This window comes from Alnus glutinosa, chromosome 7, assembly GCF_958979055.1.
Source record: "Alnus glutinosa chromosome 7, dhAlnGlut1.1, whole genome shotgun sequence".
NCBI classification, from domain to species: domain Eukaryota; kingdom Viridiplantae; phylum Streptophyta; class Magnoliopsida; order Fagales; family Betulaceae; genus Alnus; species Alnus glutinosa.
The window spans coordinates 4,124,329-4,139,876 of record NC_084892.1 but is presented as its reverse complement, the minus strand read 5'-3'; the positions used below and the strand labels follow the sequence as shown (position 1 = coordinate 4,139,876).

The window sequence follows — 15,548 nt, the reverse complement described above, 5'->3', positions numbered from 1 at the left end:
TATTCATCATGCGATAGGATATACACCATTAGATTATGTGAAATTTGATCTTAATCATAAAATAATCTCAATAATCTCATTCCCTGTTTTCTCCTAGCTCCTGTTATCAGGTCAACATTTAACTATTGAACACAAAATACAACATACTACTGATAGCACGCTTTACCCAGAGTTACATTTCTTCCTTATACCTTTAACACTACAAAAAGTTCACATCAATTCCCTCACCCAAAAGTATCAGAACTGTAACAAATGAAAATAAAGAAAATTCTGTCTCAATTCATCCGGAAGGTTATAAACATTTTGCAGAAGCTGGAAGCCCAGGAGTTGCTTCATGGCCTGCTTATATTTCGTCCACCTCAAAGGGATCTTGTTCGGGATAGTCACCAACCTGGAACATGATAAGGTTTGCATCAACATCTAAATCCACAAAGAAATCAAGCAGAGAATAGAAACGGGCTAATGAATTAGGAGCCTCTTATATTTTATTTACAGGGCACTACTCTCAGTTTTACAAGTACTGAAAAGCAATCCCATTATGCACCAACAATTTTCCTTAAAAAAAAAAAAATGAAAGAAAAGAAAAATAACTGAATTTACTAGAAGAGGCTTTTGAGGAGAACAATATTTAACTACATTAAAAATGCCTACTTAAGTAAATAAAGTCAGCTGTTTGCCAATGGTCTTTGCTCCAAAAGCATAGATTGAAATGATAAGAGCATAGGAATAAACCAGGTCAATAGATCATGTCTCAGGTACCTTTGGATCTGTGGTTTTTATGGGCAATTGAAAGTAATGATAGAACTAGGACAAAAGCTGAAATACAAGTAAATAGGAAGAGACAGAGAATGTAAGAAAAGTATGTTTCTTATAAAAGTATTAATATCCTAGAAGTGTTCCTTATAGCCCAGTCAAAGCAACACTGGTTAGTGGCTTCCAATGAGACAAGGAAAAAAGCATGGCTTGAACAGAGTCTAGTCCAACAGATTTGAGCCTGAAGAGGCCAACTGACAGACTGACTTGTACAAATAGAAGAGATAAGCTTACCACACACTAAAGCCCCAACCAAGTTAACGAGTAAAAATCACATGAAGCAATTTGATTAGATCTCTTATTTGCACTTACATTATAAGTCTAATTATAAAAGGGACAAAAATTTCCTACAAACCGGTTTGTAGAAAATTTTATACAACCTACCTATAAGATTCTCACATGCTTTTTTAATAACATTAATTAAAAAAACATGTACTTCTCACATGTTTAAATAACACATGTCACTCTTGTATACGGGTTATATGAAATTTCTGTCTTTATAAAAGCACCCAAACGAAAATGAAAAGTCAGAAGATCCTTCTTACCAAATGCTTAATCAAATTTTAAAACAACTCAATGAATAGTCTTAGATATTTGCAACTATAAGAGATGGAATCAAATCATTTTCTCATCTCACCCCACTAAATGCTTTGCCGTGAAAAATGACTGCTACATATTCTTTATATTTTCTAGGATAAAATGGAACTTTGATAAGAGAATGCAAGGATACTAAGCCCCACCAAAAGTACAAGCACAAATACAAAAAAACAAGGCCCTTTTTGACAACACTAGTAAAAAAGTTATTTCAGTGACCATACCTGCACTCAAGTCCTGCCCCCACACATTCCAAAGGTTTTATTTCATCTCTCTTTTTTTTTTTTTTTTTTTTTTTTTGATAAGTAGAGAATTTTATAAAAAGCGTAAAGGTGCCCCTAAGCATATAGGAAGTATACAAAAGGACACCAAAACATGAAAGAGAGGAGAAGGGGAAAAACACCCCGAAAAACCCAAAACAGAAGGAAACCCAAAAAATCCCTACAAAACCAGCCCACAAAACCCAGAGACTAATACATCACATTAGGCCGCTTTGCCTTGCCCCGGCTAGAACCAAAACCTCTAGCATCAAAATTAATCGAGCATCATCTCTTACATGCACAAAAAACGTTACAAGCCTAAAAGGGCCTCCATCGGGTGGTGGTCGCCACCCCTTCACTTGGGTGGAGGATCGGTCTCCTCCTCTCCCCTTTCATGTACACCCCTCAGAGTAGGGGAGGGAGTGAAGACCTATCCTTCCGTGCCCCTCGCGGAGGTGCAAAGACCCGCTTCTTTGCAGCCCGGCAACCTCCTCCTTCCTTGAAGGGGTGGAGGCCAGTCTTCAGCGTGTCTTTTTCTTGTTTTTTTTCATAATTTTTTATTTAGGGTTATAATTGTAGTTCTGTATTTTCCTTTTTATAAGGAAAACAATGGAGGTGGGAGGGGGGGTGGAGACCCACGTCTCTGCATCCCCGCAACCCCCCTCTCTCCTTGCAGGGGTGGAGGCCAGTCTTCAGTGTGTCCTTCTCTTTTTTCTTTTTAGAATCTTTTACTTAGGGTTATAATTGTAAGTCTAAGGGTTTAGTAATTTTTCCTTTTTATAAGGAAAACAATGGATTTTCAGCAATACATCCAAACACATTTTTTCATTTTATCAGTTTACAAAAGCACTTTTCAGCTGTGTATCAAACAAAGTTTTTAAGCAAACAACAGAAAATTATTTCCCTTCCAATCAATAGAACTCCTTATGGTTCTTGGGACAAAGCATATGATAACCATATTTCATTGTTTTACAACGTGGAAATGTGTTGGAAGATATTTTTATTGTAGTTATTGATAGCAAAGTGTGTGACAATAGCTTATATTTCTTAAATTGATGATCCACGAACATTAAACTAAAAATTGCACTTGGTGGACAGCAAACCTAGTAGGGCTAAAAAACAAGCCGTGAAACCATTATTTTGCTCAACAAAAGTGGCTGAAGTCAATTAAGTGCCTTAAGTTCACTTTCCTTAGGTAAATAAAGCATGCATCTACTCCATGTGAATCAGTGGATGGCCCCAAACAGTAAAATACCTCCACATTTTAATAGATAATATCTGCGTCGCATGTAAGAGTTCCAAAATTAAAGCATCACAAGAACAAGTTGCATTCAAACCTTTACTTTGTCTGGCCTAACGATTGCACCATGAAGAGGAGGGCAATTAAAGTAACGTACTCCTTTCACCCTGCAACATCACCAAGAGAAATTCTAACTAATGGGATATGGGCAACATAGCATGACAATCTGTTAAGAGAGTGAGGCACTTAATTAACAATCCAAAAGGCAAGCAAGCAGTAGCAGGTATTCACTGAGCTTAAAAAGTAGAGTCCCAACACAAGAAAGGATTACACTTCAAACTTGGAAATGACACCAAAATGAGTGATGACTTCGTTATACAAGAAAATGAAGCCCAAGTAGCGGACAGAACGGACACAAATCTCAGAATCGTACAAGGTTGTACCTCCAAAGTTTCAGACAAAATAAGAGCACTTCAGAATAATCAAATCTAATTGCTTAATAACAAATCATGCTACTGAGGTTATCCTACTTGCTCCAGGCTTCAAACCAGCGAAATCACAGTAATTGAAGTAATTAAGCATTTGAGGTTCTCCCCGAGCTTGCCTCCAAGTTCTTAGGTTATTAAGGATGGCTTATATATCAGTGGTTGCGGTTCTCAAAGTTTATTAGATTGTTAAACAGTTCATCCATAATGGCCTAAAGTTCTGCATTTTAATCCCAAAGATCTTCCATTTCCCCCTTTTTTTATCATATATACTTTTATGGTTATCGATCTTGGCTATTAAATTGTTGAACCCAAATCATAAGCTATGTCGACACACACACACACACACACACACATATATATATATATATATGAATGTTATCCAGACTGTTGATGTTATATCAACTCACTGCAAATTTGAGCTACATATAGTTATAATTTTTTCTTTTTTTATTAAATTAACTCTATGAATTTACTTTTAATATTTATATGGATAACTCCGCATGCATTTCTATAATCTATATGAATTTGTATCTAGTTATTCCAAAACAACCGTCAGCAAGAGTATGTCTAAATTTTTTCTTTCAAACACCTTTTTCTTTTATGCGTGGGCAAGCACTATGAACAACATACAATATAATTTCGATAGGATGTTGTAGGAAATCATAAATAATATTACAGATATCAAGCTGAAGATGAACAATGGAAAAAAAATTATCCAAGAACAACCACAGAAATGAGCATTAAAAGCCAACTTACATGCCATCATGTTTTCCCAACGGTTCATCATATTGAACTCCAACCCAGAAACCAGGTGCCAGAGGTTCTGCCTGACCAAGGAATTTTACAACACCTCTTTTTGCCCCCGGTTCAACTTCACATCTATCTCCTACCTTAATTGTAAAAATAGAAAATGAAGACAGAGTAAATAAGTTCAAATTTGAATGGACCATTCATGTACTGTGTATATCAATTTGTTATTGGGACAATTTATAAATTAAGTTTTACTAGTCACTGATTCCATTTGGTGATGTCCCACAATAACTACAAACAAGAATATGTTTTCCCTACATTATCCTAATATCTTTAGTTAGAATATAAAAAAGCACCAAAACAGGAGTAGTAGTTTTGGAAAGGGCCTTTTATGGACATATCAAAAGTAATAAATGATGTCCCTTAAAAGTTGCAAGTATGAAGCGGGACAAATAAAATGGGATGTTGGGTGTATTAATTATGGATGCACATACACACAGAAAAAGACAAAATCATTCATGTAAGTTGATCCTTCAAATGCAATGTGTTTTGTCATTTGCCTATCCGCCAAAACTTAGTAGGTCCACCATAATGACAGGATCATCATGTCAAAAAGATTCGCTAATTTCTTTTGCTCTGTATTTAGAGATGGCAAAAATATGACTGATTATCTTTTTCAGAAGTGCTGAATAATGCTTGAAAAAAATGGAGCATTCTCCTGATTTCCTATAATAACCTTTCAAATAACCATCATAGGAAGAAAACATATTCTAGTGGAATTCTCCATGCATTTTTTTCCAGGAAAAAAAATAAAATAAAAAAAATAACCAAAACAAGATGCTAATGACCATACAAATGAAACACATAAGATAAAATTAATAAGTAGTGATTTATTCCCATTCCTTTTTCTTATCATTTTTAAGTTTCTTCTCCTATTTTCTCATCCATAAAGCTTACTTCATTGACGTGCAACATCACTTAAGCTAATGCAAGTTTACGCTAATGGACAAACAAAGGTTTCATCATTATAATTTAGTGGTTATGGAATGGCTAGACGCATAAAGAGAATTAACTAACCTTGATATTGGCACAAAGATCTTCCATGTAGTTGTCGGGTATCTGTAAATAAATGCCAAGTTAATGGAAATAACAACTAAACAATGCTTATAGAAAACCAAAGTTCGCTGAATAGAGAGCCTTTAACACAACTTACAAAACCAGGGAATGGTCCCTTACCACCAAAATAAAGAATAAAAGCGCAGGAGCTTACCTTGTTCCCAAGAGCTGATGAATTTTGAGAGGCCAATTTTTCCTTAAATTTTCTAAAAGTGCCTGAAAGACACAATAAAATAAATAAATAACAATATATGAAATTTAAATTACTTGAATCAATTACGTGTTTTCAATTTGGAATAGTCATGGTAAAATTTCCCTTGACATATACTATTTGAACTTCACATTTCCGTGATATGTTATGATGCACTTTGATTATAAAATAATAATAATAATAATAAATAAATAAATAAAGATAAGATCCAAAAAAAAAAAGAAGGAAAGGTCTTATCAAGAAAACAACCAAAAGTAGGCCCTTCATAACATCCTAGACCATGAATAAAAAGATAAACGTCAGAGAACTCTTCTCACCATGGCATACACACTTAATACTCCTGTAGCTCCAAGTTAAGCAAGTAGCAATTTAACATAGGGGGCGCAAATTAGCTAAAAAATAATTGTCTCATGGGAAATGGTCCATACATATCAAAATGCCTCCTTATGTTGAATTAGGTTGTGATTAATGTCAACTGCTATTATCACTGTTCAACTTCTCCTAAGAATTTTGGCCAATGAAGTTGTGCACCATGTACCATGGCCTAACCTCTCTCTAGGCACTAGATACTACAACAATAGAGTTTGTTTTACCTTCCAACGTCACAAGATCCCCATCTCACAAGATTTTTTGAGGCTGACTCAAGTCTCCAATAACCTCAGAATACTGATCTACATCTTGCATGCTTGTGTTGCAATGTCTACTGACTACTAACATAAGATCCCATGCCAATTAAGAAAATCGTTTCCTCACCGATCAAGAAGTTTTCGTTGCTAACATTTTACAACAAGAACTTTCACATTTCACTTCTCAACAACCGTGTGAATGCTAAATGAACATGAAATAAGTATTTTCACCCATAAGTATTCGCTCCATGAATAACAAAAAATAGTTTGCATTGAAACTTTACCACCACGTTTCTCGTACGCTTCTTCGGAAATTGAGTATTTCTCCACCAAGGAAATGTCTTCCAGCCAACCACCAGAGGTTACCGATGAAGGGTCAAGATCTATAACATGTAACCGGTACCTTTTAAAAAAAAAAAAAAAATCAATCAATAAATCAAACAACTACATTGACAATAAATCAAGACTGCTCTCTGAAAGCAAAAATGGTTATGCACTTCGCACTGCAGATCACGAAATGCATTTGTTATTAACTTATTATGGGATAGCAAAGAACAAGTGCCGACCCATTCTATGTTGGAACCTCTTGACATGACAAATTATGCCAAATAGACAAAACCTCGAAGCAATGTTCATGAAAATGAGTGAGCTTATTCATCCAACAAAAAAAAAAAATATGAGTTAGGTTGCGCTCTGCAACAGCCAGAAGGCACAAAATCCAACAGAGACATGCATTCATGTACTGGGCTAATTTGCGGTTTGATGTCGTTCAACAGCTTTAATCAAACTAGCAACACTAAACAAGAACAAAAGAAAGAAAAACGAGGAAGGAAGGCGAATTGGGCTTACCCATCAAGCGGAGAATAGAAACCGAGCGGCCTCGAATCGTCGGTCAAAACCGAAACCTTGGTGTTGGTATCGTCGTAGAGCTCGAGGCACATTGAATTCACAGAAGTCCCACATTTTCTCCAGAGCTTTTCTTTCGCGGATTCCACTGTCGTCTAAGAGCGACAAGGCAGAGAGAATATTAGAGACCCAGAAAAATGCGAGCTTTGTTTGATTGGTTGGTGGGTTTACCTGGAGCGAGAAGCGTAGCTCGGCGGAGAAGCTCTTGAGGTTGGAATGGGTTACGCGCAAGAGCACCGACTCGTCCCCTTGGATCTGTAACACAGAAGCCATCAAAACCTGTTCAACAAACCTTTCTTTTAGTCCCTTCCTCTTCTACGCTACGGGGTGTCGTTTTAAGGCACAGCTCAACCTTTGCAGCGGCAATTGCAGATCCTCTTCTTCTTCTTTTTTTTTAATCAATTCGGTAATTGCAGATCCTTTGATCTGCTGTTGCTGTGAGTCTGTGACTGTGAGTGTGCGAGTGGAAGGGGTTTTTTTTTTTTCCCAGTTATATTAATTGGAAATCATTTTATCCTTTTGTATTCTTTCGTAGTTTTAGAGAGAAAGATGTATGATTATGCGGTAATAGATTATGGGTTTTTGTTAATTTAGATGAAAAGAATGTAATAGTTGCAATTTTAATTAATATTTAGGTTTAAACTTTAAACAAATTGCTCCAAACCCCTTTGAGATTTGGCCATTCAAACTCAAGAGCTCAATTTCTAACTCTGACGATTTTTATTTTTTTTATTTTTTATTTTTGACATGTCCACACATGAGGAGAGGGGGAGATCAAACTAATGACCTCCGCTTCATGAGTCGTAGTCCCCAACCGATTAAGCTACCCCTTGAGAACTTCTAACTTTGACAATTAAACATATAGGTTCTTTGACATAATAATAATAACTTACTATGTTATTTTCTTCTATTTTTGAAAACTAGATTGAATAACGGGCAAACAAAAAACTATTGAATTATTTTTCCATAACCAAACCAATCATTTTTCAAGAAAGTTTCCAATATTGATAGCTCAATTTTCAATTAATGTCCTCCTGATTAAGATAGCATCATTCTAGGGTCTTTCTTTCCTTTTTTTTTTTTCACTAAGATACCGTGTAAGATTTTTTAATGGGTACATTAGTAGCGTATGGGTTGGATTTTAATATGGGTTGAATGGCCATTCCAATGATTAGAGTTTAAACTTTGAGCCATGTCTATATAAGGCCATAAGTCCATTGGTAGGGTATGTTGAATCTCATTAGTGATTGTTTATTTGGAGAATTGTACACTCGAATGTGCTAGGAGATTGGCCTTCGAATGTGGCTCTTTAATGTATTTTCATTTCTAAAATCAATCCATTTGAATTTCTTTTTCCATTTCTCTCTATTTCTTCTCTAAATTCATATTAAACCAAAAAACCTATTACAATTGGTATCAGAGCCCTAGATCTACAAAAAAACTGTTCAAATTTTGTTTTGATCTCGTTTGAAGCCCTAGATCATGGAATTTTCTTCTACGTTGTCATCGACTAGATCGGCACAGAGATTTTCGCAGCAACAACTCGCTACAATGGCAGAAATGATCGTAGTAATTGATGAATGACATGAGCAAAATGTTGTATACACTAAAAAGATCCAAGAATTTTTTGATTATGAAAAAATTGGAATTTCCTCGATTCATTGGTGAGGATCCGGAGGAGTGGTGCTGTCGTGCCGAAGAATTCTTTGTGTGCTACCGCACTCCGGATGAGCATTGCATTCCCCTTTCCACCTTGCATCTGGAAGGTAAGATTAGAGAGATGGAGTGGTTCTAGGACATAAGATTTAGCAAACGTGTGATTCCTTGGGAATAATTCATTCGGACTGTTAGAGAACGTTTTTCAGTTCATGGCAAGGAAGAACGCATAGAAAATGGAACAGATTAACTACCGTTCACTGTTTTTTATGGTGATTTAGGGTAAAATGGAATGGAAATTGCGAAATTAGATTGATAAATTTGGGGAAAAACAGATAAAGGCATATTCGAGGATGCCAACCTCCAAGAACAAAGTTCAGCTATTCCAAAAGATACCTAATCAAACCACCCCGGGACTTATAGTCCCTTATAAAACGCATCACAAAAGATATAAAACAACAACACTTAAGAAGACATAAAACGATTCCTACTAAAGCATAAAACGCAAACTACTCAGCTGGTTCAAAACGCATCGCATAGTAGCCTAGCTGGACCGCACCTCTCAACAACCCACTCACATGCTGCCACGTAACTGCTTTCTTCCGAACTCAGACTTCTTTACTTCTCTCTCTTCCTTCTATCAAGATTGCACTTTTATCTTCTTCCTTCTTCAGAATTGCTGTGCGACAATACCTCCTCTGATCAAAACACCTTGCCCACAAGGTGTGGGTAGGTGTTTTTGATGCTGTGTGACAATCCCAAAACTGGCTTTTCATTCTGAAGTATAAAACTGCATCCAATCAGGAGAGTCAAGGTAGGATAGGAAGCTCCACCTCATCGAAGGAAAAGAAACTGACTTGACCACACTCTACATAACAAAACATCAAAGGAATGCCTCCACATTGCCTCTCAAGAACTTTAACATCTGCTATGGTTGGTACATCGCCCCTACGAGAGAAGGCAAGTCATTATAGATTTAAAAGCTTTTTGACCTGATATGCAGATGAACTAATAAATCATACATCTTTTCCGAAACAACTGGAAAGTTGAAAAAGTTATGATGGATTAATGAAAGATGATAACAGATTTACTGATCTTCTTCAAGGGATAGATTCCTATTATTCTAAGGATTAAGATGCTACACTTTTTAAAGATGATAAAGATACCATTCCTTCTCAGTTCTCAGGATGCCAATTTCTAAAAGGCACATTATGGAAAAACCTTATGCTTATGTTATAATAAAAAAATCTGTGTACCGTACATAATGGATGCATTTCTCTTAATAGATTGTTTTGCAAGAGCACAAAGTATCTAAATGATTTCTAAGGCCCAGCCGCCCAAGTCAAGAGAGTACGTTATTAATTACCGGCGGCCATCCACAAACTGGCTCTTTACCCTAATCAACATTTCATTTGGACTGTCAACTGTCTAGGAAGCAGTGAGCATCTCCAGCAAATGCTCTAAATCCCTCGTATTCTATGTATTTAACGAATATGAGACAAAAATCAAGTCTAACATCTTATCTTCAACTATGTAAAACATTTTATTTTATTTTATTTTTTACTACAGTGATTAGTAACCTTTATATAATTACTGTAGCAAAATTCTCCTTTATTTTTTATTCATTCTCTCTTTGGTTATTTTATTATTTATATCTCTTCTCGACAACACTATGACACTTTTTTTTTCTTCTTTTTCTATATTGTTTAACAATAACGGTTCTCTATCTCTCTCTTCAAACAGATCAACTGAAAAGAGGTGAAAATAAATATTGACGATAAAAAGCCTTCCCAATTAGAAGATTTTGAAGACCAAGAGATCACTTCATTGGCATATCCCAGCCAAACTGGTCGAAGATTTGGGCAGAATGGTCGGATCTGTCCAGAATCCCGACCAGATGGCCGGAATCTGGCACAGTACCTCCAGTAACGGTAGCCGAACATCGACAGATTCCGACATAATTTTTCAGATTTCGGCACCGATTGGTATCGGAATCTCGCTTGTCGAACGTAAAGGTCGACTGCGTAAAAAATATTAGATACAATTACACCGAAACAAACGAAACATAACTCATACTACCTTGGATACATTTACTTATAAATTTGCAAGTGGTGTTTAAACTATAAGTAAGTCCCCCGACAATATTGAAGTTTTAGCGACTATATTCAAAAATATTGGGTAAAAATATTTAGCGTCTCCTCATGTTCAACGTGCCCTCATAACTGCATGATAATGGGTGTTAAAAAAAAAAAAAAAAAAAAAAAAAAAAGTACTTCATGATAACATATTGGCTAGACATTCTCAATATCCCACCTCCATCGTGAATTCGTGATGCACTATGTAACAATACCAAATATGTTATGGTAATTTCTAGGGTTTGATTATGGATTTGTAAATGAAATTGGATGAAGAGAATGAGAATTCTGTAAAGAAATGGATGAACAGTAATTTGATTGACTAAACTGTAACGAAAATTACAAAGAAAATCAACAGTTCGAGATGTCCAATCTCCTAGAGCATTTGAGCTGCTCAAACCTCCAAATCACAAAATGACTAATCTTATTTGATAACCTTACCATTTAGGGGTGTAAACGAGCTGAGCTACTCATGAGCTTACTCGATATCAGCTCGAATAAACTCGACTTGTACTCGAATCGATTATTAAATGAGCTACTCGTGAACACAAAAATCAAACTCGATTATTAAATGATGCAAACTCGTATAAACTCGGCTCGACTCGACTAAAACTCGTGAACCCGCTCGTATAAGGATCGACTCATTTATTAAGGCTCGATTCGTGTGTGTATATATATATATATATATATATATATATATATATATATATATATATATATATTAATTTGTTAATATATAACTTATTTTTATAATATAGTATATTGATAAACAATATACTATATGTAAGTATCAATTAAGTAACAAATAACATTGGTCATTAGTTAGTATCTTAAATTTTTAATTAGTACCAAGTAAGCTCACGTGTAATTGGTTATATATTAATTGGTTATAATTCAAGGTGAATAATATCAATACTTAATTCTTATTCATATGATATAATAACAATCTAAATACTTAATCTTGTTATTCATGTAATATAATAGGACTATATGATCATATAATAATATACTATTGTAGCATGTAACATGTTATCACTTTATTATATGTTATAAGTATTATCATTAGATATTTAATAATCATTACATCACGTGATCCAAGATATGAGATCATACGAATTATTAGATCGTGTTAATTTGTTAATATGTTATCATATGATAATACTTAGATCGTATGTTCATATGATATTTGTATTATTAGTAGATAGTTATGAATTATGATAATTATGATTTATTGCTTTATGACTTACAATGATTGTACTTATCATAGATTCATTGATAATGCTATAAATCAAGTGAGATGATATGAATCGTATAATTCATAATTCATAATCATAAAATATATATACATATATAACTATGAATTAAGTTATGAGCATAAATTATAGCTACATAATGTCATATAAGAATAAAAATTCATACTAATATAATGGTTAAGAATTTAGATACTTAGATACACTCATACAATGATTAAGTATGATTTAATATTTTAAGTATTTAATAATTATTAATAATATTTAGGTACAATGACTAAGTATATAGATTACATGGGTAAGTATGAATCCACATTAGTTATATGATATAATGACACTCCTAAAACTTAATCATTATTCATATATAATAACAATGTGATTCATATAATCCAAAATTAAGCTACTAGGATTGGAATTACCAAATATGTTAATTATAATCACAAGTTAGATATTATCATTAAATTTTAGATCATATGAGTTACATTGTTGTATATAACTTTTAGACATGATCTAATTAATATTATCAATAGGCTTAAAAAAAAATTAAAGTATTATTATTATATGTATAGGACCATATGAATCATACGATAATATAGTAATTATCATTAAACTTAATATAAGTTAGTTAGTAGTTATATTGACTATTTTTTTTTTTTTTAGTGACAAAAATTAAATGATAATACATTTTTTGTTCGAGAATATACTAACATTTAAATTAATAATATTAATGTTAGTTTTTTTTTCTAAGCATATATTAATGTTAGTTAACTAACCTTTTAAGTATCTAAATTTTCTTAACATTAGTTTTTTTTTCCTAAGCATATATTAATGTTAGTTAACCAACCTTTTAAAAATTTAGTTATTTATTTTATATAAAAATTTACATAAGCCATTAAGAGTGCTCTTAATCACTTAGACAAGTCCCACTCCCACCTACTCATAATATATATATATTTTTTATTTTATTTAAAAAAAAATCCCAAAGAGAAGAAAGAGGTGTCTTGTACTACCTTTCTCCTTGTCTTAGTTGTAAAAGAAATATTAAAGGTACTAAATTTTTTAACTAAGAGATGGTTACTAAGATGATGTAGATCGAGCTTATTCATTGTACTCGTAACATTTCTTTTTATTAGTTATTTTAATCATCTCGAATGAATAAGTTCCATATTATCTTAATAAAAAATCTAGTATCCCTAGTATTTCTCTAGTTGTAAAAGGTTTTTATATGACCGTGTATACCCATGTTGTACCACTATACCATGTACACCTATGATACCATTATATCTCCTTGTGTTAGAGCATTCACAATAGCTTTTTTATAGGGGTCCTGTTTCATAAATTTTAAGAAAAATTTCAAGAAAGTCACAAAAAGCCACCTACAACAGCTTCTCTATATTTTTATTTTCCCTGAGAATGCTACAGTACTTCCCAATGCATAGGAAATACTGTAGCATTTCCCATTCATTTGTTTATTCACAAAATATATTATCTCTCCTACTTCATCTTCTCTTTCCTACTTTTAATTAAAGTAATATATATATAAAGAAGTTCTTAAAAAAAAAAAATAAATTTGTTCTTTACGTATATATAAAAAATAGTTAAAAAACTGCAGGAAATGCTTAACTTATCTGACTTTTTTTTTGAAGAGAAGATGTAATCATTTCATTAATACACCCAAAGGGTAACATAGTTACAGTCAGAAACAAACTCAGACCAATAAGGGACTCATAACGATACAAATGTCCCATTACAGTTACCCCAAATCTCAGATTATACCGATAGCTGCTACAAATAAACCTAGTCAACAGAAATGTGCCTCTGCGTTGACATATGAACCTCTACTTGCACTATGGAGTCAGTCACAAACTATCTGTGCTAAAAAGTAAAGACCAGGTTAAATCTAACACAGAGCAAACTATCAAATACAATCTGTAATTAAGAACAAGAAGACACCCAAAAAAGAGCTGTCGTCGGAATAATGCACCGCCGGAGACGGCGCTTGTACTACACGCGCCGCCGCCGGCATATCCCTTGCAGCAACCGAACCCAAATCCACCGAACGCCATCAAGCACGGCAACAGGGGCGGAAACGTGGTCATCACGCGCGGCCCAAGGAGTGACGAACCCCCTGGCGCGTGATGACCACACACCGGTCAACGGAGAGCTTTTCGGCCGTAGTAAGCAGCGACAGAACCGGAGGACGACGGCGAGCAAGGCTGGGAGGCGCGTGTCGACTAGAGATTGGTGGAACATAGCAGATCTAGAACTAAAAAATGATAAAACTGAGACTCCCCAAATCGTTCCGCCGGCGACACGTACGACAGATCCTACCCCCTCTGGCTCCTCTCTGGAGTGCTTTCATGCCAAGAAACAAAGAAACCTAAAAAAAACTAAGAAACAAACCACACTCCATAGTCCAAAGAGATTAGGAGGATTAAAACCATCACTGGAACAAGTCTAGGGGACACAAAACCCCACAAACCCTAGTGGTTGGGAGACTCTATCCTCCACTAGAATAACCCAGGAAGGAACAAAATCTGGGAGGACGGAGGCTTGGAACCTCCCTCCCCCGGCAGCCCAAACTCAAGTGTTCTCTCCCTCTTTTCGTCGAAGTCCTGCGAGAGAGAGAGAGAGAGAGAGAGAGAGCCCGTACAAGTAGTGTTTTTTACTTATCTGACTTAAGTCCCATCCTTTAACCAATATATATAAACACAAGAAAAAAAAAGTCCCATCCGAAGTCTTGCTTTAAAGGAAAATGTGTATACAATCAAATTAATTTGTCCTTCTCATTTTTTTTTTCTCCTGAGTGATAAAATACTGTGTGCCTATCACTTGATTCACTTGCAATAATGGCGCCTCTTCTCTCTTCCCATTTACCCCTAACTGTGTCAGGAAAAAAGGTGAAGAAATGTCTTTGAGCAGTGCGCCCATCACTTGATTCACTTGCAATAATGACGCTTAAACGTAAACATGCCCCTAAAAAAATATCAACCACTTTTATTCCAAATCTACATCAACAAATCTCTCCTCTTCTCTCTTCCCATTTACCCTAAAGCAAAATGGGTATTGTGGTCTGACACTGTCTCATCTTTAAGCCTTCAAGGTGCATCTTCTTCAACCTCCTTTGCTTGATTTTTGGCTTTTAAGTTTCAACGGTTTGACAAAACCACTTGAAAAACTATTAAAAGCTCGATATGACTAATGAATCTCAGCCACAACGATTCACAACTCTGAAAAAGAACTTGCTCCAAAATCGTTTCTTTCCCAGCTTTCAAGATTGAGAATGGCGCTTCTAGCTTCGATTCCAGTAGGTTTGCATTCTATTTTCCTGTCCTTTGCTTTTCTTGATTTTTTGTGTTGGATTTGTTAGTTGATTTTAGGGTTCTCGATCTATTTGTTTGTACTAGGATTTTTTTTTTTTCACTTCGGTCGAGCTCAAGCCGAGTACTCGAGCTCGGGATCGACCAAAATGATCGAGCTCGAGCTCGAGCTCAATCAATAAT

General features: G+C 34.8%; 1 protein-coding gene across 1 annotated transcript; it reads right to left on the bottom strand.

Moving 5' to 3' along the window:
- Positions 1-33: 33 nt before the first annotated feature.
- LOC133872234 (tubulin-folding cofactor B) lies at positions 34-7,470 on the bottom strand. Its single transcript, XM_062309684.1, has 8 exons — positions 7,176-7,470; positions 6,948-7,099; positions 6,383-6,501; positions 5,416-5,477; positions 5,223-5,264; positions 4,152-4,285; positions 3,005-3,074; positions 34-391 (listed from the first exon to the last, which is right to left on the bottom strand). Exons 1-8 carry the CDS (start codon positions 7,275-7,277, stop codon positions 344-346), a joined length of 729 nt encoding a protein of 242 aa, XP_062165668.1. The 5' UTR covers positions 7,278-7,470; the 3' UTR covers positions 34-343.
- Positions 7,471-15,548: the final 8,078 nt, after the last annotated feature.